We start from the raw sequence: 21,692 nt of genomic DNA, 5'->3' as shown, positions 1-21,692 counted from the left end.
TGCTTGGTTGTCGGGGGTAATCTCTGGATCTACTGGACCGATTTGGAAAATTCTTTTACCAATAGAAAGCTACATTATTTGCGAGTGTCATAGGATATGTTTGGTCCTCATATTCATACGGGAACGGGAACCACGTAATTTAAACCGCGGGGCGTCATATAGCGGCATTTCTGCGACTCTCAGAAATTTTGTATTATCTCCGAAACTATATAACTAATTAACATACTGTAAAGGGCAAATCTTATCTCTATAATATCCTTGTGATTATTAAATAATTTATTTTGATAAGGATTTAAGTTTAGTTGTGTAAATAATGACGTAAACCTTAGTTTAAAATTTAAATAATTTATTAAAGTACTAAAGGTACTATATCTGCTAAATTATAAAAGATAGATATATGGTGTCGCGGACTTTTTTGTAGAACTTTTAAAGGTTCAAAAAGCCTCCATACATTTATTTCAGTTATACGCAATGGTTGAGGCAGCGCATGCGAATAAGTAAGTTTTTCGGTCTGACCTGTAAGAGAAAACCCGCGATATCTCAGTAGTTATATATGATAGAAATATAAAATATAGCCTATAGCACTCCCCGATAACGTAGCATTCTACTGGTGAAAGAATTTTTAAAATCGGTCCAGTAGTTCCGAAGATTACCCCATTTCAAAAAATTGTTACAAACTTACAAACTTACAAACTTACAAACTTACAAACTTTACCTCTTTATAATATTAGTATAGATTAATGATACTTAATAGCACTCGTTAAACAAGTCCAATAATGTTGTTATAAATGAATCTTCAATGATAATAAATATGCATTATTACAATTTTGCACATTACCAATGATAATTCTACTCTCATAATATTTATTATCATAGGCCGAAATTATAATTGAAAATATAAATATATTAATATTAGGACGTAGGTATTTATAGCATAGTTTAAACTCATTACAGATTGTTATAATTTTTTTTGAGAGTAAATAAAGCTGAAAATGACAAGATCACCTCAAAATAAATATTTCAAAGAACATGAGTACTACTATATAATTAAAATAATTATGATATTAATGGCCATATAAACTAGGGATATATGACCGGTATTAGGTTTCCCTTTGACTTTCCCTTCATATGTCTTCTCTTACATTTTGAACACAAGTGTTAGCAATATACACTTCTCTCATCTATAGTAATATTTCTAACAAGTTATTTTTTTTTTAAGAATATTGGCCATGTATTTTATAATTTGACCAATATTCCCATTCCCCTCCAACTAGTCGGGTAAGACTGTGCTAGGAGTGGGTACGACAATAGACCAACGGGGCGGGTACCGAGCCACCACCCCTCGGTGATGAGTGCAACCGCTCTTACCGTTGAGTTAATTAAGCTATTTTCAGTATGTACAAACAGAGTTCAGCTGACCTATTTACTATTTTGGTCTTTATTATCAACCTATTATTAACATCAAATCAATTGAGATTGTCATCCACCTACTGAATGATATCCACCAGTAGGCCCCGAATGACACTTGATATATTGATTGAGAGGTTTTTAATTTTTATTTATTAGTTCAAATAATAATGGCACACATTTGCAACAATAATTCTGACAGCCTATTTTGATATTCAATATTTTATTCAAAATTTAAATTTAAAATATTTTGTTTTTTCCAAGCATAGGGTTTGATTAAATGAATTTGCAATTTAGAATAAGAAAAGTTTTATATTCTCCATGGACTTCCTCCTAAATCTCGTCTTTTAGGCTTTACCGTCATGCTTAAGATTTCGTTAACTTTATTATAAACGAAAATTAAACTTGACATAATCCAAGAATTTGTTCGACTTGTTTCTTAAAACCATCTTATAACTTAAAGGCTATATTTTGTAAGTGCCTCAATGTTTGTCACCTTGAAAACTTTCACTTTACAACTTACGCCATTTAACATCAAATGTTAATACTATTTAACGAACAAAACGAGTAGATAATTAAATGAAATCTTAATGATGAAATGATAATTAACAAACATATATCTACGACAAATTAGCACAACTCATAGATATTACAATTTGGTTTTTACGCGGCTCGGAACGTTAATACACTTGGTGGTATGTCTTATACGAGAAATCTTTCAGCTAAAAAATTAAATTCAACTTTAATTGTTATGATCGTAAGGTTCAATATGTTCTGATCTATATTTATTCGACCCTACATCTTTAGTCACATGAAATCACGGAAATTACCAAAGAGCGTGTGTCATAACAATAAGGAACTATTAAAACCTCGATACACTTATAACAGGTGTTTACAGTTGAATTGAATTTTATTTTATAGACCTTCTATTTTCGAAAGACAGTATGGACTAGGCCGTATGAGTAGTACTAGTTAATGCTTGGGCACAAGAACAAAATATTTATTAATGACCATCCTTAATATAATTTGAATCCAAACGATTCTGAAAATATTATATTTTCCAAACGATTCTGATAATTCGACTCTAAGGTTATGTGAATATTATTTAAAATCACGTGGTAACCTTGTTGGACAATTTTCAGGGGGCATATTATGATCGGACCATACACACACACACAAATTCTGAGTATTTCTGTTTCTGTTCTAAGATAGGTACAGACTGACGTTCAACTGACGTGTTTGTGTGTTTAACTGAAGGAACGTTATCAAAGAGGAACCATGTTTTTAAATTATCATGTGGCTGTGAATAGTTAACACTTGTTTTTATGTTTATTTATTTTTATAATTCCATAATCTATGATGGAATGTTTTTTAAAATATTTAAGATTTATTTGATTTAGTGGAGTGTTTTTTAAACATTTTTTGATTATATCACTCCTTCGTTAAGTTTCTTCAGTGTAAGAGCTTATCAGTATTAAGGTGTAACGCCGAAACAAAACGTGTCTGCTTAAAAAGCGAGTGCCTGTAATGGCCAGATATTCGCGATTTATCAAAAGCTGAAAGTTTCATCTACATCCACATCCAATTCAAATCAAATCAAATCATTTATTTGCTAGAATGTGGTACATGTTTTGGTCTTAAAATTATTGAGTCACCTATACATTCAACTGATTACAGTATGCAAAATTTTTAAAATTAAAATAATTATTTCAATAATTTATCCTATTATCATTATATTTGATGTGAAAATTTACAATAAAAATTTCAATCTAAATTGAACATATATTTATTACAATTTTTATTAATGACCATCCTTAATCATTTGTAAGTACGGTAAGAAAAGTGTCTGTGTAGATATTCGTCAAATGTTCACGTTTACAATCATAATAATAAAGATGAGCAAATCTAAATCAACTGTAAGTTGCAATATGTTATGAACGAATGAGAGTAGAGGTAAAATGGTTACGAAAGGAACAGTTACGCGCCTATGGTTATATTACCGGTAAGAATTACATTGTTCTTGCAATCGTCGGTAACATGTCACTTAGGTACGTAAGTCATAGAGCAGCAACGCGAGATATTCTGAATAGGATATTCATCAATGTGTGTCATAGTATACAACGAAGCTTAAATACTTCATATTCAAAATAAACGTTGTTAAATATCATAACAGACAATATAAGTGACTATAACTAGTGACTTTTGATACCTGATATCGTCACATATGCTCATCGTCAAATATACTTCAACTAGCGGACGCCCGCGACTTCGTCAGCGTAAAAATTGATGTAAACTTCTCTACCTCTACCTTACCCTGCTCGTAAACCTACCCAACCCTACCCTACCCTACCCCTACCTTACTCCTACCCTACCGCTAACGCTAACCCTTCCCTCCCCCCACCTTACCCTACCCTAACCCTACCCGTAATCTATACATACCCTATCCTACCCTACCCCTACCTTACTCCTACTCTACCGCTAACCCTAACCCTTCCCTACCCCTACCTTATCCCTACCCTAACCCTACCCTACCCGTACCCTACCCGTACACTACCCCTACCCTACCCTACCCCTATCCTACTCCTCCCTTACCCTATACGTTCCATATCCTTCCCCTACCTCTACCTTGCCCCTACCCTACACTACCCCTACCTTATCCGTACCCTACCCTACACTTTCCCTAAATTACCCCTACCCTACCTCTATCCTATCCCTACCCTCAGCAAAATTGGTCCAGCCTTTTGTGCGTGGTGCAATGACCAAAAGACTATAATTTCCCAAGCGACTTCTATGCTAATACTATAAAGATGTAAAGTTTGCTTGGTTGTCGGGGGTAATCTCTGGATCTACTGGACCGATTTGGAAAATTCTTTTACCAATAGAAAGCTACATTATTTGCGAGTGTCATAGGATATGTTTGGTCCTCATATTCATACGGGAACGGGAACCACGTAATTTAAACCGCGGGGCGTCATATAGCGGCATTTCTGCGACTCTCAGAAATTTTGTATTATCTCCGAAACTATATAACTAATTAACATACTGTAAAGGGCAAATCTTATCTCTATAATATCCTTGTGATTATTAAATAATTTATTTTGATAAGGATTTAAGTTTAGTTGTGTAAATAATGACGTAAACCTTAGTTTAAAATTTAAATAATTTATTAAAGTACTAAAGGTACTATATCTGCTAAATTATAAAAGATAGATATATGGTGTCGCGGACTTTTTTGTAGAACTTTTAAAGGTTCAAAAAGCCTCCATACATTTATTTCAGTTATACGCAATGGTTGAGGCAGCGCATGCGAATAAGTAAGTTTTTCGGTCTGACCTGTAAGAGAAAACCCGCGATATCTCAGTAGTTATATATGATAGAAATATAAAATATAGCCTATAGCACTCCCCGATAACGTAGCATTCTACTGGTGAAAGAATTTTTAAAATCGGTCCAGTAGTTCCGAAGATTACCCCATTTCAAAAAATTGTTACAAACTTACAAACTTACAAACTTACAAACTTACAAACTTTACCTCTTTATAATATTAGTATAGATTAATGATACTTAATAGCACTCGTTAAACAAGTCCAATAATGTTGTTATAAATGAATCTTCAATGATAATAAATATGCATTATTACAATTTTGCACATTACCAATGATAATTCTACTCTCATAATATTTATTATCATAGGCCGAAATTATAATTGAAAATATAAATATATTAATATTAGGACGTAGGTATTTATAGCATAGTTTAAACTCATTACAGATTGTTATAATTTTTTTTGAGAGTAAATAAAGCTGAAAATGACAAGATCACCTCAAAATAAATATTTCAAAGAACATGAGTACTACTATATAATTAAAATAATTATGATATTAATGGCCATATAAACTAGGGATATATGACCGGTATTAGGTTTCCCTTTGACTTTCCCTTCATATGTCTTCTCTTACATTTTGAACACAAGTGTTAGCAATATACACTTCTCTCATCTATAGTAATATTTCTAACAAGTTATTTTTTTTTTAAGAATATTGGCCATGTATTTTATAATTTGACCAATATTCCCATTCCCCTCCAACTAGTCGGGTAAGACTGTGCTAGGAGTGGGTACGACAATAGACCAACGGGGCGGGTACCGAGCCACCACCCCTCGGTGATGAGTGCAACCGCTCTTACCGTTGAGTTAATTAAGCTATTTTCAGTATGTACAAACAGAGTTCAGCTGACCTATTTACTATTTTGGTCTTTATTATCAACCTATTATTAACATCAAATCAATTGAGATTGTCATCCACCTACTGAATGATATCCACCAGTAGGCCCCGAATGACACTTGATATATTGATTGAGAGGTTTTTAATTTTTATTTATTAGTTCAAATAATAATGGCACACATTTGCAACAATAATTCTGACAGCCTATTTTGATATTCAATATTTTATTCAAAATTTAAATTTAAAATATTTTGTTTTTTCCAAGCATAGGGTTTGATTAAATGAATTTGCAATTTAGAATAAGAAAAGTTTTATATTCTCCATGGACTTCCTCCTAAATCTCGTCTTTTAGGCTTTACCGTCATGCTTAAGATTTCGTTAACTTTATTATAAACGAAAATTAAACTTGACATAATCCAAGAATTTGTTCGACTTGTTTCTTAAAACCATCTTATAACTTAAAGGCTATATTTTGTAAGTGCCTCAATGTTTGTCACCTTGAAAACTTTCACTTTACAACTTACGCCATTTAACATCAAATGTTAATACTATTTAACGAACAAAACGAGTAGATAATTAAATGAAATCTTAATGATGAAATGATAATTAACAAACATATATCTACGACAAATTAGCACAACTCATAGATATTACAATTTGGTTTTTACGCGGCTCGGAACGTTAATACACTTGGTGGTATGTCTTATACGAGAAATCTTTCAGCTAAAAAATTAAATTCAACTTTAATTGTTATGATCGTAAGGTTCAATATGTTCTGATCTATATTTATTCGACCCTACATCTTTAGTCACATGAAATCACGGAAATTACCAAAGAGCGTGTGTCATAACAATAAGGAACTATTAAAACCTCGATACACTTATAACAGGTGTTTACAGTTGAATTGAATTTTATTTTATAGACCTTCTATTTTCGAAAGACAGTATGGACTAGGCCGTATGAGTAGTACTAGTTAATGCTTGGGCACAAGAACAAAATATTTATTAATGACCATCCTTAATATAATTTGAATCCAAACGATTCTGAAAATATTATATTTTCCAAACGATTCTGATAATTCGACTCTAAGGTTATGTGAATATTATTTAAAATCACGTGGTAACCTTGTTGGACAATTTTCAGGGGGCATATTATGATCGGACCATACACACACACACAAATTCTGAGTATTTCTGTTTCTGTTCTAAGATAGGTACAGACTGACGTTCAACTGACGTGTTTGTGTGTTTAACTGAAGGAACGTTATCAAAGAGGAACCATGTTTTTAAATTATCATGTGGCTGTGAATAGTTAACACTTGTTTTTATGTTTATTTATTTTTATAATTCCATAATCTATGATGGAATGTTTTTTAAAATATTTAAGATTTATTTGATTTAGTGGAGTGTTTTTTAAACATTTTTTGATTATATCACTCCTTCGTTAAGTTTCTTCAGTGTAAGAGCTTATCAGTATTAAGGTGTAACGCCGAAACAAAACGTGTCTGCTTAAAAAGCGAGTGCCTGTAATGGCCAGATATTCGCGATTTATCAAAAGCTGAAAGTTTCATCTACATCCACATCCAATTCAAATCAAATCAAATCATTTATTTGCTAGAATGTGGTACATGTTTTGGTCTTAAAATTATTGAGTCACCTATACATTCAACTGATTACAGTATGCAAAATTTTTAAAATTAAAATAATTATTTCAATAATTTATCCTATTATCATTATATTTGATGTGAAAATTTACAATAAAAATTTCAATCTAAATTGAACATATATTTATTACAATTTTTATTAATGACCATCCTTAATCATTTGTAAGTACGGTAAGAAAAGTGTCTGTGTAGATATTCGTCAAATGTTCACGTTTACAATCATAATAATAAAGATGAGCAAATCTAAATCAACTGTAAGTTGCAATATGTTATGAACGAATGAGAGTAGAGGTAAAATGGTTACGAAAGGAACAGTTACGCGCCTATGGTTATATTACCGGTAAGAATTACATTGTTCTTGCAATCGTCGGTAACATGTCACTTAGGTACGTAAGTCATAGAGCAGCAACGCGAGATATTCTGAATAGGATATTCATCAATGTGTGTCATAGTATACAACGAAGCTTAAATACTTCATATTCAAAATAAACGTTGTTAAATATCATAACAGACAATATAAGTGACTATAACTAGTGACTTTTGATACCTGATATCGTCACATATGCTCATCGTCAAATATACTTCAACTAGCGGACGCCCGCGACTTCGTCAGCGTAAAAATTGATGTAAACTTCTCTACCTCTACCTTACCCTGCTCGTAAACCTACCCAACCCTACCCTACCCTACCCCTACCTTACTCCTACCCTACCGCTAACGCTAACCCTTCCCTCCCCCCACCTTACCCTACCCTAACCCTACCCGTAATCTATACATACCCTATCCTACCCTACCCCTACCTTACTCCTACTCTACCGCTAACCCTAACCCTTCCCTACCCCTACCTTATCCCTACCCTAACCCTACCCTACCCGTACCCTACCCGTACACTACCCCTACCCTACCCTACCCCTATCCTACTCCTCCCTTACCCTATACGTTCCATATCCTTCCCCTACCTCTACCTTGCCCCTACCCTACACTACCCCTACCTTATCCGTACCCTACCCTACACTTTCCCTAAATTACCCCTACCCTACCTCTATCCTATCCCTACCCTCAGCAAAATTGGTCCAGCCTTTTGTGCGTGGTGCAATGACCAAAAGACTATAATTTCCCAAGCGACTTCTATGCTAATACTATAAAGATGTAAAGTTTGCTTGGTTGTCGGGGGTAATCTCTGGATCTACTGGACCGATTTGGAAAATTCTTTTACCAATAGAAAGCTACATTATTTGCGAGTGTCATAGGATATGTTTGGTCCTCATATTCATACGGGAACGGGAACCACGTAATTTAAACCGCGGGGCGTCATATAGCGGCATTTCTGCGACTCTCAGAAATTTTGTATTATCTCCGAAACTATATAACTAATTAACATACTGTAAAGGGCAAATCTTATCTCTATAATATCCTTGTGATTATTAAATAATTTATTTTGATAAGGATTTAAGTTTAGTTGTGTAAATAATGACGTAAACCTTAGTTTAAAATTTAAATAATTTATTAAAGTACTAAAGGTACTATATCTGCTAAATTATAAAAGATAGATATATGGTGTCGCGGACTTTTTTGTAGAACTTTTAAAGGTTCAAAAAGCCTCCATACATTTATTTCAGTTATACGCAATGGTTGAGGCAGCGCATGCGAATAAGTAAGTTTTTCGGTCTGACCTGTAAGAGAAAACCCGCGATATCTCAGTAGTTATATATGATAGAAATATAAAATATAGCCTATAGCACTCCCCGATAACGTAGCATTCTACTGGTGAAAGAATTTTTAAAATCGGTCCAGTAGTTCCGAAGATTACCCCATTTCAAAAAATTGTTACAAACTTACAAACTTACAAACTTACAAACTTACAAACTTACAAACTTTACCTCTTTATAATATTAGTATAGATGACATTGTTAGGAATAAGTGTTCATTTAAGCTTATTATCAGCTTACTGCTGGACATAGGCCTTTCCTAGAGCGCGCCAACACACACGATCCTCCGCCTTCCTCATCCAGCCACTTCCTACTACCTTTTTGATGTCGTCGGACAATCTAGCTGGAGGGCGTCCTGCACACTACACTGCGCTTACTTAAAACTGCGCTATAAAGCTTGCTTGAATTGAATATTATATGTACATACGATTGATGAACAAGTGAAGTACAAAGTATATGTGATATATTATATATACATTGTATTACATGTAAATGTGATATATTACATATACATTATATATTACATATACATGTACATTGTATGTGGGTCATATACTTAAGCTCTACAGCCAAAATCGTTTGACGGATTTCAACATAATGATATGAAATGTAAAAATTCTACAGAGAGTTGACTAATGAAAGTGACATTCATGTAACGTAAATTACCTAATCATATCTCTTACTTCAAGTCGCTTTTTACACAGTCACAATTTTTTATTTTTTTTTACTACCATTTGTTAAAAAACATGGTTACTGTGTCCCAAACACATATAGAAATTATTATATATCATAATTATCATCAGCTGAATATATATACATAAAACATAATTAGGTTATTGGAATGGCAGGGCTTTAATAACAATAATTAAAGGTCGTTATTAATGTTGAAACATGAGAGAACTCTCCACCAAACGCAATAAACAATTATGATTCAAAATTGCCTCGATGTGTAATGTCCACAAATTGCTTTTGTTATTTTGTAACTATATGACTTTTGCAAACTTAATTTCAGATGTAATGATGATATTGTGGATATCATCATTAAATCTACAATCGAGATCAGACTCGGTCGTTACTCTGTATCTAATAATCACTATTAATGAATGATGGTTACTAATTAATGTTAACCTGTGACAGGGACCGTCAGCTTAATGTGCTCTCTGAGGCACGGTGGTACCTTTTATACCACCAACTATTTTATAATCCAATTCGAACCTAAGACAATGGAAGCTAAACCTTCTATTATAGAGACAAATATCTTAGCATTCCATGGATTCACCGTGCGGGTGCCGGGTCCATCGCGTGGTAGAGAGAATAACTCCGAGCAGAGTCCTGAACTTGTGACTACAGGATGTAGGGTTAAGCGAATCCTTGACGATCGAATAACACTTACCGTTCTCCGCTTGTGTTATTCTCCCTGACTAGCCAAATTTGGTAAGATCGTATACTACGTATCGTATACGTTACGTTCTAATATAGAACTAGCTGCACTTCTAGAAAGGTCAAGGTCTTTAAGGCCAAACTAAGGAAGATATAGAAGACCCGCCTAGAAATCAGATCTCTAACCTGCTGGACGGATTTAGTCAAGGCTGCAACAAAATCATCCATGGAGGAGTGTTCCCATAATTCAGCCAATTGTCAAAAGTGAAGGAGATTTGCACAGAAAGCGTCGCCAATAGCTGCAACCACTACCACTCTACCAAGAGTGAAACAATTAAGAAGAAGAAGAATTAATGAAACTTTATGTAGTGTGTGATGATAATCTACCAAACCAGAGAGAATTACGAGTATGTGTAGTGGCTAGTAGGCCGTTCAAATTACAGAATATATTAGAGGAAACTTTAAAGCTAACGCTTCTTAAATCGTGGTTAATAGTTAATCACGCTAATATTATAAAGGCGAAAGTTTGTGTGTAAGTGTGTATGTTTGTTCCTCTTTTACGTTGCGGCTACTGAAGCGATTTGGCTGAAATTTGGAATGGAAATAGATTTACTCTGTATTAACAGATGGGCTACTTTTCATCCCGGAAAAATCCATGGTTCCCGCGGGATTTGTGAAAAACTGAATATGACGCGGACGAAGTCGTGGGCGTCCGCTAGCAGTTAATAGACGTGTAATGATGGCGAGATAATTATAATTAAAAACAGAGTAAACATCAGAAAACGTTACATAAATTTTCACATTGGGCCGTTACATGTTCAATAGAACCAATTTGCTCTCATAAAGGCTACGATTGAAATAATTGCGATACATCTTGCGCAGTACGCGGAAGCTTCGTAATGATTGCTAGGTATTTGTATAAATTATTCATCGTTTATTTTTCCATACTTAATGCAATCATTTATAACACTTATTCTATAAACAAACTAAACTAATATTATAAAGAGGTACGATTTGATTTTTGTTTGTTACTACTATACTGATTTTATAAACTCTTCCGCCAGTGAAAAGCTACATTATCAGCCAGTAACATTGTCTATATCTTATCCCCAAATTCCCATGGAACTAAACGGTTGAAACTATGGGTTTGACATAGAAAATATTTATTTTACGAAGTGAGTGTGTCTAATGTTTGCCTACAGTAAGATCTAGTTTGCTAAAACTTCTGCTGATAATTTTGTTTTATTTAAAACATTTGATTGATATGTTTTTGACGGCCTCCGTGGCGCAGTGGTATGCACGGTGGATTTAATGACGGAGGTCCTGGGTTCGATTCCCGGCTGGGCCGATTGAGGTTTTCTTAATTGGTCCAGGTCTAGCTGGTGGGAGGCTTCGGCCGTGGCTAGTTACCACCCTACCGACAAAGACGTACCGCCAAGCGATTTAGCGTTCCGGTACGATGTCGTGTAGAAACCGAAAGGAGTGTGGATTTTCATCCTCCTCCTAACAAGTTTCCCGTTCGTTTTCATCTTAGATTGCATCATCACTTACCATCAGGTGAGATTGTAGTCAAGGGCTAACTTGTAAAAGAATAAAAAAAAAATGTAAAATGCATGCTCTATGCAAGGGAGTACCTACTTACTCTTACGAATTGTTGTAGGCTGCCATACTGACGATGGTTTGTGAATAAATGAAAATCTCAGACACTTTTTTGTATGATCTATTGAGTGATCAAAGAGCAGTAAAAATAGATTATAATCTAAGCTCGGTATAAGCTTCTTATAATATTTATGACGAGAAATTAAAATGTAGATTAAAGGTTATTGCGTATAATAATACTTTTTTAAACCCTTTGAAAATACATGAAAAGAATATTAAATGTCGTAGCAATCTAAAGAAACACTTCAACATATTTATATGATGTAGAAATTAATATCGTTATCAACCCATATTCGGCTCACTGCTGAGCTCGATTCTCCTCAATTGGCAGACTTCACACACGCAGAGAATTGAGAAATTCTCTAGTGTGCAATTTTCCTTCACCGTTTGCGACACGTAATATTTAAATTTTTAAAATGTCGTCATCAAGCCATATTCGGCTCACTGCTGAGCTCGAGTCTCGGGTTCGGCCAATAGTCCACCACGCTGGCCCAATGCGGATTGGCAGACTTCACACACGCAGAGAATTAAGGTAATTCTCTGGTATGCAGGTTTCCTCACGATGTTTTCCTTCACCGATTGAGACACGTGATATTTAATTTCTTAAAATGTACTCAACTGAAAAGTTGAAAGTTAATGCCCCGGGACGGAATTCGAACCCACACCCTTCGGTATCGGCTTAGAAATTAATATAACTACAGTTAATTAGAACCTTCTACGGAAATATTAATTTTTGCCGTACCGACTGTATTGTTGTGTTTATCTGATGCCCATTGTAAGCAATGCTTTGATAGCTGACTAGAATCCAGAATGAATCTATTGTTTTACTAGATAGCCTTACAAAGCCTTTAACAATAGCGAGTGGGTACGTATAATTGTTCGTATCAAAGGACTTCGACATTTGAATCGCGTCAAGGAAAATTAACGTGAAATATTAATTTTGCTGTCGTAAAAACTCAAATAAAATGGATACCTACTTGTAGTTATTACAAATTGTAATAAAAACCTCGAGTGTAATTATGAAATTTTATTACATAGTATTTTTATTACTTAGTAGTAGTTCCCCGTTCTGGGTAAAAAATAAAAAAATATATATTAGCGGTAGGTACCTTAAATATAAAAAATAATGCATCTATACTTATAATACCTAAATCTGTAGAGAGTTCAATTCTGTACACGAAATATATTTCCAAAATAACTATCTGGGGGTGATTAGTGATCGATACTGATGCCAAAAATGCAATCAGTAAAATTTTTGTCTGTCTGTCTGTATGTTCGTTATAGAAACAAAAACTACTCGGCGGATTTTTACGAAACTTGGTAAAATTATTCTTCATACTCCTGGGCAGGTTATAGTATACTTTACATCACGATACGATCAGTGCAGTGAAGGGAAAAGTTGGGAAAACGGGAGAAGTTACTCCATTTTTACAGCGATACTACTGTAAGGGCTGGAAAGAGGTCTAAGGGCCGACGAAGTCGCGGGCGTCTGCTAGTAGTAAATAAACTATATATAATATAATCTGTTTAACATTTTTTTACTATGTTTGTTTACTCATTACTAAAATTATCAAAGAAAAGACAAATATTAAAATACAGCGAACTCTACATTTTTTTTTGTACGTAAAACATTTAATTCAAACCAGCTTTTAATATCAACATAACCTGCTAGCTAATTCACTATCTTTGACGGAGATTCCATGTAACAAATGTCATCCAGTGCCTTCTGTTGGATATTCAATAGATAGGCAGTAGATAGACATTTCTCGATTGATTTGATAATAATTGATAGCTAGCTGACGGCGCGCGATTTCACCCGTGTGGTTTCAGTTTCCGTAACAATACGGGGATAATATATAGCCTATAGCCTTCTTCGATAAATGGGATATCTAACACTGAAAGAATTTTTTAAATCGGACCAGTAGTTCCTAATAATCTTAGGAACTACTGGTCCGATTTAAAAATTCTTCGCGCGTTCAATCAAACAAACAAACTTAATAATATTAGTATAGATAAAGACCAAGATAGTGAATAGGCCAGCTGCTATCTTTGAATAAATATAAGATGCCTACCTGTTAGTAAATTATGGCACTTGAACAAATTTAACACATGTATCGCGTAAGAATCAGAATAACCGCAATCGTTGTGCAAACTACGCAATGCAACGCCGCGTGCGCAGGCGAAGGCTATGCGGTACAAACTACGGTCATAGACCATGCCATTCTCCTGCTATATGACCAGTCAGACCGGCATCGGCGGAACGAGCCTCATTTACACCGAACATGATAGTTATTGTAAGATTTGTTACTATCTTTTGTTTACTTTATAAGTTAACTAGTGGACGCCCGCGACTTCATCCGCGTCGAAATCGATAAGCTTTTAACCCGTATTTCACCACTTTCTGTTTATATTGCTTTACTAGCTGACGCCACGCGGTTTCACCGGCATGGTTCCCGTTCCTAGAGGTATACGGGAATAATATAGTGCCTATAGCCTTCCTCAACTAATGGGCTATATAACACTGATTTTTTTTTTCAAATCAGACCAGTAGTTCCTGTGTTCTAACAAACAAACTTTTCAGCTATAAAATATTAGTACAGATAATAAGTATAGATAGCAAACGCCCTGAGGAATCACCTACGTAGTCCTCATGCCCGTAGGAATACGAGGCTAAATTAACCTGTATTACTCGGAGAACATGTAGCTCTCTATTGCTAAAATTATTTCCAAAATCGGTTCAGAGTTTACACCTATATGAGACGAATATTTTAGCATTCCATGGATTCACCGTGCGGGTGCCGGGTCCATCGCGTGGTAGAGAGAAAAACTCCGAGCAGAGTCCTGAACTTGTGACTACAGGATGTAGGGTTAAGGAGTTCCTTGACGATCGATCAACACTTCCCGTTCTCTGCTCGTGTTGTTCTCCCATACATACATAATATATATCTATATATGAAATTTAGGGAAATAATGTGACTGTCTGACAACTGATGGTATGCCCTACATAGCAAAAACTTGAAGTATTCAAATCAAAGTATTTGTAAGATTCAAAAAAGTTCAATTACTATCCATAATAGTGTACAATAATGCATAATTTGAATACAAATGAAGATAAAACATAGGTGAACGTAACTTACAAGCTTTTTACGTAATTATTTGCTAGCTGGAATTTCCTAACTGTTCAAAAATATTCCTTACATTACGGATGCGTGAACTTTGGATATATTTCTTGTTGGTGCATCTTCAGTAAATCACTGGGACTTTTATAGTCTACGTAGAAGAATTTAGAAGTTCTAAATTTATTCGCTTGGGTATATTGTGATAAGTACTTAAGTGCAATTGCGCATGACCATACGGATATCCTTTCACACTTCCTTTAATAGGACCTTGCTTTAAGAGCTTTAATTTTATTATTGAAAATATAAGAATTTTAAAATCAAGCAATAAGGTACGCAAGGTCGCTCAAAATCGACGAAAAATACAAGACCCGAAAAATACAGGACCCGATCAAGCTTCGCTTTGATCCTACTTCCACCTTACGGCTACCCTACCCTAACCCTACATCTACCCTACCCCTACTGTACTTCTTCCCTAACCTCTACCCTACCCGTATTTTAAGTATTATTGCGAATCGTTCGTATGGGAGTATAGAAAAGTGTCGTAGGTTTTAGACATTTTTTTAAAATGTCAATCTCATAATACCAAGAATCCTCTAATTTGGTACAATCGTTCGAAAGTTATAGGCGTACATACGTTTCGAAGATCCATTTTTATAAAAATCCATTTTTTAAGATATAGTTTGTAAACAAACAATAAAATGAATTTTTAAAAATCAAGCACAAACCTAGCCTATAACCTGATACCATTAGTACTCGGAGATACCTAGGTAGGTACATAATTATCTGTCTGTGGCAGTTGTAGCTCTCAAACGGATGGACCGGTTTCGATGCGGGTTTTTTCATTTAAAGCCAGTAAGTAAATCATTTCCTTTGATATTGTAACACCATTTAAACTTTTTTGTTATGATGGAAATAATTTCTTTCATAAAACTCGTTATTCTGGCTAATTTAACTTGTTTACAATATTAGATTGTCGAATTTATTTTTTAAAATTATACGTGTTCCAAGATACCTTAATTAGGAATAAAAGGTGACGCCCCAGTATCTAACTATCTAGCTAGATAGGTTACTGATGTAAGTCTGTATCGAGTGTGATTAATAAAATGCAAAGATTGATATGCGTAAAAACCCGAAGCTTGTTATTAAATAGGTATCTCGTCAGAAAAAAACAAAAGCAAATAAAGGCAGTATCGTATTTAAACACGTATACCTAGGTCTTGTTTATTTTGTAGTATTAAAAATAAAAAATAAAATCTTAAACTCAATACACACCAACGGCCCAGACCCGTCGACGTAGGTTGGCAACATTTTGCCGGAGATAACCCATTTCGTGACTACTTCTAATCGAACGAAGTGAGAATTTTCAGTCGACTAAAGACGGCCATCCTCCTTCTATAATAAAAAAATTGCAAATTAAAAGCCAAGAGAAGAGAGATACTTAATAAAAGTATTTACAAACTACGAGTGTTTTTTTTTTTAATCTTAACGGACAGTTTTTAGGGGGCATATTTATTATCGGATGACCGGAATCTGGAAAAATGCCCCATCTCCATGGTTCATTACGTTCACAATAATTTTGTCTGTATGTCAAAGTATGGTGAATGAAATGTTTAATTCAATTCAAATTCAAAATTCATTTATTTCATGTAGGCTCATTTTACAAGCACTTTTGACACGTCAGTTGACTATTTGTAAAGATTCTACCACTTTACAAATAGTCAACTAAGGTTCAGAGGGCAGCTTTTGCTGAGAAGAATCCGGCAAGAAACTCAACAGTTGCTCTTTTAAAAAAATTTAATACAATATTATAATTTACAATTGATGACAACATTACAATTTCTTATAGTTTTACTACCTGTGTGAAGCTGGAAGCTGATCCAACTGCCTCCAAGCATCTTTATCATTAAGGAACTCATCAATTTTGTTTTGGGGACCATTAATTGTCGTCGGGAACTGAATGTACGAGTCACCAGGACGCACGTGACTGTATGTCACAGACAGACAGACATGATTATATTCGTAAAAGCCCACAGGCAATGCCGGACGCCGGCAGGTTAGTGTGTATTGCGCTTTATAGTGACTTTTGCACGACGCTTGTCCTTCCTAGGATAAAATATTCCATGTACGTACGGAAGTAGATCGTAAAAAATGTGGAATAAAAATGTATTATATATATTTTCACACTTGCGTCTGTAGCATAGAGACGATTTTTGTAGATCAAGTTTTTGTTTACTTTTTTATGCCCAGAGTGTATTTAATGTCGTTGGCATATTCTGATTACGTAGATAGTCGTACATACAGGTTGTACAAATAGATATCTCACAATAATGAAAATAAACTCGTGGTTAATTTTATACATACATTTTTTTTTATTGTCTACAAGTTAGCCTAATCTCACCTGTACGCGATGGTAAATGATGATGCAATCTAAGATGGAAGCGGGCTAACTTGTTAGAAGTAGGATGAAATCCACACTCATTTCGGTTTCTACGCGACATTGTACCGGAACGTTAATCGCTTGGTAGTACGTCTTTGTCGGTAGGGTGGTAACTAGCCACGGCCGAAGCCTCCCACCAGCCAGACCTGGACCTCACGTTAGACCAGAAAACCTCAATCAGCCCAGCCTGGGATCGCACTCAGGACCTCCGTCTTGTAAATCCACCGCGCATACCATTGCGCCACGGAGGACGCCAAATTTAGGTTTGAGTTTACTCACTTATTGGAAATTATAATTTTTATTTAAATCAAAAGCTACATCTATGAACCATTTAGATTAATAAATAAAAGATGAGCCAAATTTTGAATATTCTATTTACTTGTTTTAAATAAAAACCTTGAAACTTGAAAATTCTGACCAAAAAGCTTAAATGAAAACAATTTACAAATCCCAAAGTTTTATAACCGTGTATAAATATTATTTTGTTTGTACACGTAATGTTAAAATCGGAATGCTCGGGCATCAGTTTTTTTCATTTTTATATGCACGCCTGACCTCAGGGTATTCGGAATATCGTGTCATAATTCCGGCGTAGGTTGTCGATGCATGAAAAAAAGTCCTGTACTGTGAATTGCAGATTTTTTTTGAAAAATCCAGATTATTAAAGCCAGAGGGTAGATTTTAAAGCCAGAAGTCCTGATCCGAAGGCACATAGAGTCAGTCACTGACGAGTCAAGTAAGCTCACATGCCTGCAGCGCTAACAGCTTGACAGTCGATAAAACTGATCGTGTTCGCAATGTGCATGACATGCTGGCATGTGGGACTATCGGATGGTGTGTGGCAAGCATAGGCTAACTACCAATGAGGCAGTGTTTGTAAATAATATTCAATTAAATGACGAGCTGTCAAACACGTTTGTAAAACGGGCGAGATTAAAATAATGGTTGTGTTTCGATTTTCTGACCCTTTAAAGTGCTTGCTCCATATTCTTCACGTATTATTGTTTTGTTTTCCGTTTTATTTTTCTGACCATACATGCCTATTTTTAATCTTATATTCAAATTATGTTTTACATTCGTTTATAAGCCCTCATTTATCTAAGTGATTTTTGAGTATTATACTTAGATGTAGGTACAACAAAAAAATAATCAGTGCAAAATTTTGCTATTAGGTAGTTTTAATTATTTTTTTTAATGTTAGTCTTTTTTGTTTTTTTTTTTGCTATAACTAGAACATAGCATTTTATCATGTCGAATAGAAATCATGATGTCAATATCATAAAGCCTTATTTAGCTTAAACACTCAAAATTTTCATGTTGACCCGAATTACTTATTTTTTTAAAAATTTTGGCAGCTCACACCATTTCTGATGCAGACTCAGTATACTACTTATATTTGTTTTAGAAGTAAAGCATCCGCGATTTATTTTATTTGATTTATTCTTCTCAAGAGAATATTATTTTCTGGATTGCACTTCATTGCATATTATAAAATTTAATTGCTTTCAAATTACATGCTATTTATGAGGCATTCAAATAACAAATACTTCATCAAAATCAGATAACTAATTTTGGAAAAATCGGGAACACGTACAAACATACATACACGCTGGTCGAATACAGAACATTCAGAATATTCTCATAAGTTTTAATCTGTTACGATGAATTAAATCAGTTTTTTGTATTAATATGTCAGTAATCTGTTCTATTTATGCACAATCAGAAAAATATTTTTTATAACACTTGTTTAAGTATGGATTTTTCCATTTTGAGTCACTTAGCGTTGGCAAAACCCCAGCACGCCTAGTGAACGTGCTTAATATAAAAATCTCTATCTACATTTACATGGTCAAAAATAAGTAATTTGTAGGCTGACTCTCGCTAACCCTGGCACAGACCTCGGTCTAGTTATCCTGCATGTATTATCATACCCCAAAAATAATCCAATTTTCTAGAGCGTTACAGAGAATTAAGTATGTATAATCTAGTTAGCGCTTTCTTAGTTTGTATTTTGCCTTTTTCATAGGTTTTAATAATTATAAAAATCGCCCATTTATCTCTGCTGCCTAGAGAATGTTTTAGAAAGGTTACAGGTTTCTGTTAATATTAATGTGTCAAGCTTTAATTTAGTTTTTTTTTATTCTTTACAAGTTAGCCCTTGACTACAATCTCACCTAATGGTAAGTGATGATGCAGTGTAAGATGGAAACGGGCTAACTTGTTAGGAGAAGGATGAAAATCCACACTCCTTTCGGTTTCTACACGACATCATACCGGAACGCTAAATCGCTTGGCGGTACGTCTTTACCGGTAGGGTGGTAACTAGCCACGGCCGAAGCCTTCCACCAGCCAGACTTGGACCAATTAAGAAAATCTCAATCTGCCCAGCCGGGGATTGAACCCAGGACCTCCTTTTTGTAAATCCACCGCGCATACCACTGTGCCACGGAGGCCGTCAAAAAGACCGGCTGTTAGACGTATGTTGTATAATATGTGAAACATTGGAAGCTAGATTAGGACCACATCCTAACGATTAGACATATAAGTCGATGGACGTCCACTGTAGGATATAAGCCTTTTGTAGGGACTTCCAAACATAACGATCCTGAGCCGCCTGCATCCAGCGAATCCCTGCGACTCGCTTGATGTCGTCAGTCCACCTGATGGGGGGTCGGCCAACACTGCGCTTTGTAGTGCGGGGTCGCCATATCAGCATCCTGGTGCCTCCAACATCCATCGGCTCTTCGAACTTTGTGCCCCGCCCATTACCACTTCAGCTTCGCGAAACGTCGAGCTATGTCGGTGACTTTGGTTCTTCGCAGACGCAGAGAACAAACGCTCCTAGCATAGCTCATTCCATCCTTTCATCGCAGATTCTCGATTGGACGCTGTTAATAATGACCAAGACAGACGGCTAAACGTGCTTTTCGAAGTTGGAACAGATACCTTCCAACTCTAGGCAGAGATTTTTTACTGAAAATTTCTCAGAAAAATGTGTTTGATACCCAAGACTCAAACCCAGACCTCGTGTTCCGAAGCCACATAGGCTAAGTAATTAAAGGCAGTGTTATTAGAAAATAATGTTGAGGTACATGATTAAGTTTTTACTTTCTCCAGTCTTCATTATCAACCATATTGAATTTGGTGTTTTGCATTTTTTTAATTTTTATAAAATTATAGCCCACATTACTTCTAAATAAGTAGCTGTCCGTTAGTGTTAAATTGATTAAAATCGGTCCAGTATTTTGAAGCCTATTCACACCAAGCAAACATTGAAAAATACCTTTTCCATATAACATTAGTCGTAGTTACGAAAAATTGAATCGGTTTGGCATAATGATCCGCGTCATTATTTTGTACCCTTAGGGTCGTAGCTCATAAGAGCCACTCGGGACTCGACCCGCACCGCCTCGCCTCGAGTATTTAGAATTATTCATATGGATTTGTATGGGCATGCGCTCACTACATCGACTCCGTACCATCACCGGGTCGCCTCGCTCGCGAGGTGTCCACGCGCGAACTGCGATTGGACTTCTCGATAATAGCTTACTGTTGGCATGCTTGCTACGCGTGAAATACTCGTTGACCACGCGAGGTTCAGTAGTGGCAACGCGGAGATTGACGACTACAAGTGGACGTCTAGCGACAGACCTGTGCGGGTCGTATCCCGGGTGGCGCTAATGAGGTACGACCTTTGTAGCTATTAAAAAGCGGTCAAGCAATGTATTCTGTTGTTATATTATTCATAAAATACCCGCGGTCTTTGAACTCCGCAAATTATTATTTCGCGGGTATAATGGGCCCGGTTTGTACGCATAAAGATTAATATTTAATATGAGTGACGTCTACAAACGAGATTTCATCAAAGAACCGAGCAGGGTTTTCTGTTCGCAGATGATTGAGTTTGATCTCTTTGATATAATATTTTTTTATTTGATTAGGGCTGAACACGATTATTGGGAAAGCCTGACTGACCACAGTTTATTTGTTTATTTTTCTCATCAACAGAATAAAAACAGGGGGCATTTTCATTTATACATTACTATCGGGCGCCCGAGACTTCGTCCGCGTGGAATTTAGTTTTTCACAAATTCCTC

General features: G+C 35.3%; 1 protein-coding gene across 1 annotated transcript in view; it reads right to left on the bottom strand.

The window, feature by feature from the left end:
- Nucleotides 1-14,273, bottom strand: part of LOC112057930 (uncharacterized) — a 50,684-nt gene extending 36,411 nt beyond the window's left edge. Inside the window, exon 1 of the mRNA XM_024098541.2 lies at nucleotides 14,112-14,273. Coding sequence (XP_023954309.1) covers nucleotides 14,112-14,256 — 145 coding nt within the window. The 5' untranslated portion in view covers nucleotides 14,257-14,273. The remainder of the gene's footprint in view (nucleotides 1-14,111) is intronic.
- Between the last annotated feature and the right edge of the window lie 7,419 nt (nucleotides 14,274-21,692).

This window comes from Bicyclus anynana, chromosome 13 (genome assembly GCF_947172395.1).
Source record: "Bicyclus anynana chromosome 13, ilBicAnyn1.1, whole genome shotgun sequence".
Classification (NCBI taxonomy): domain Eukaryota; kingdom Metazoa; phylum Arthropoda; class Insecta; order Lepidoptera; family Nymphalidae; genus Bicyclus; species Bicyclus anynana.
The sequence above is the reverse complement of the archived record's forward strand: the minus strand, read 5'-3'. Positions and strand labels throughout refer to the sequence as shown.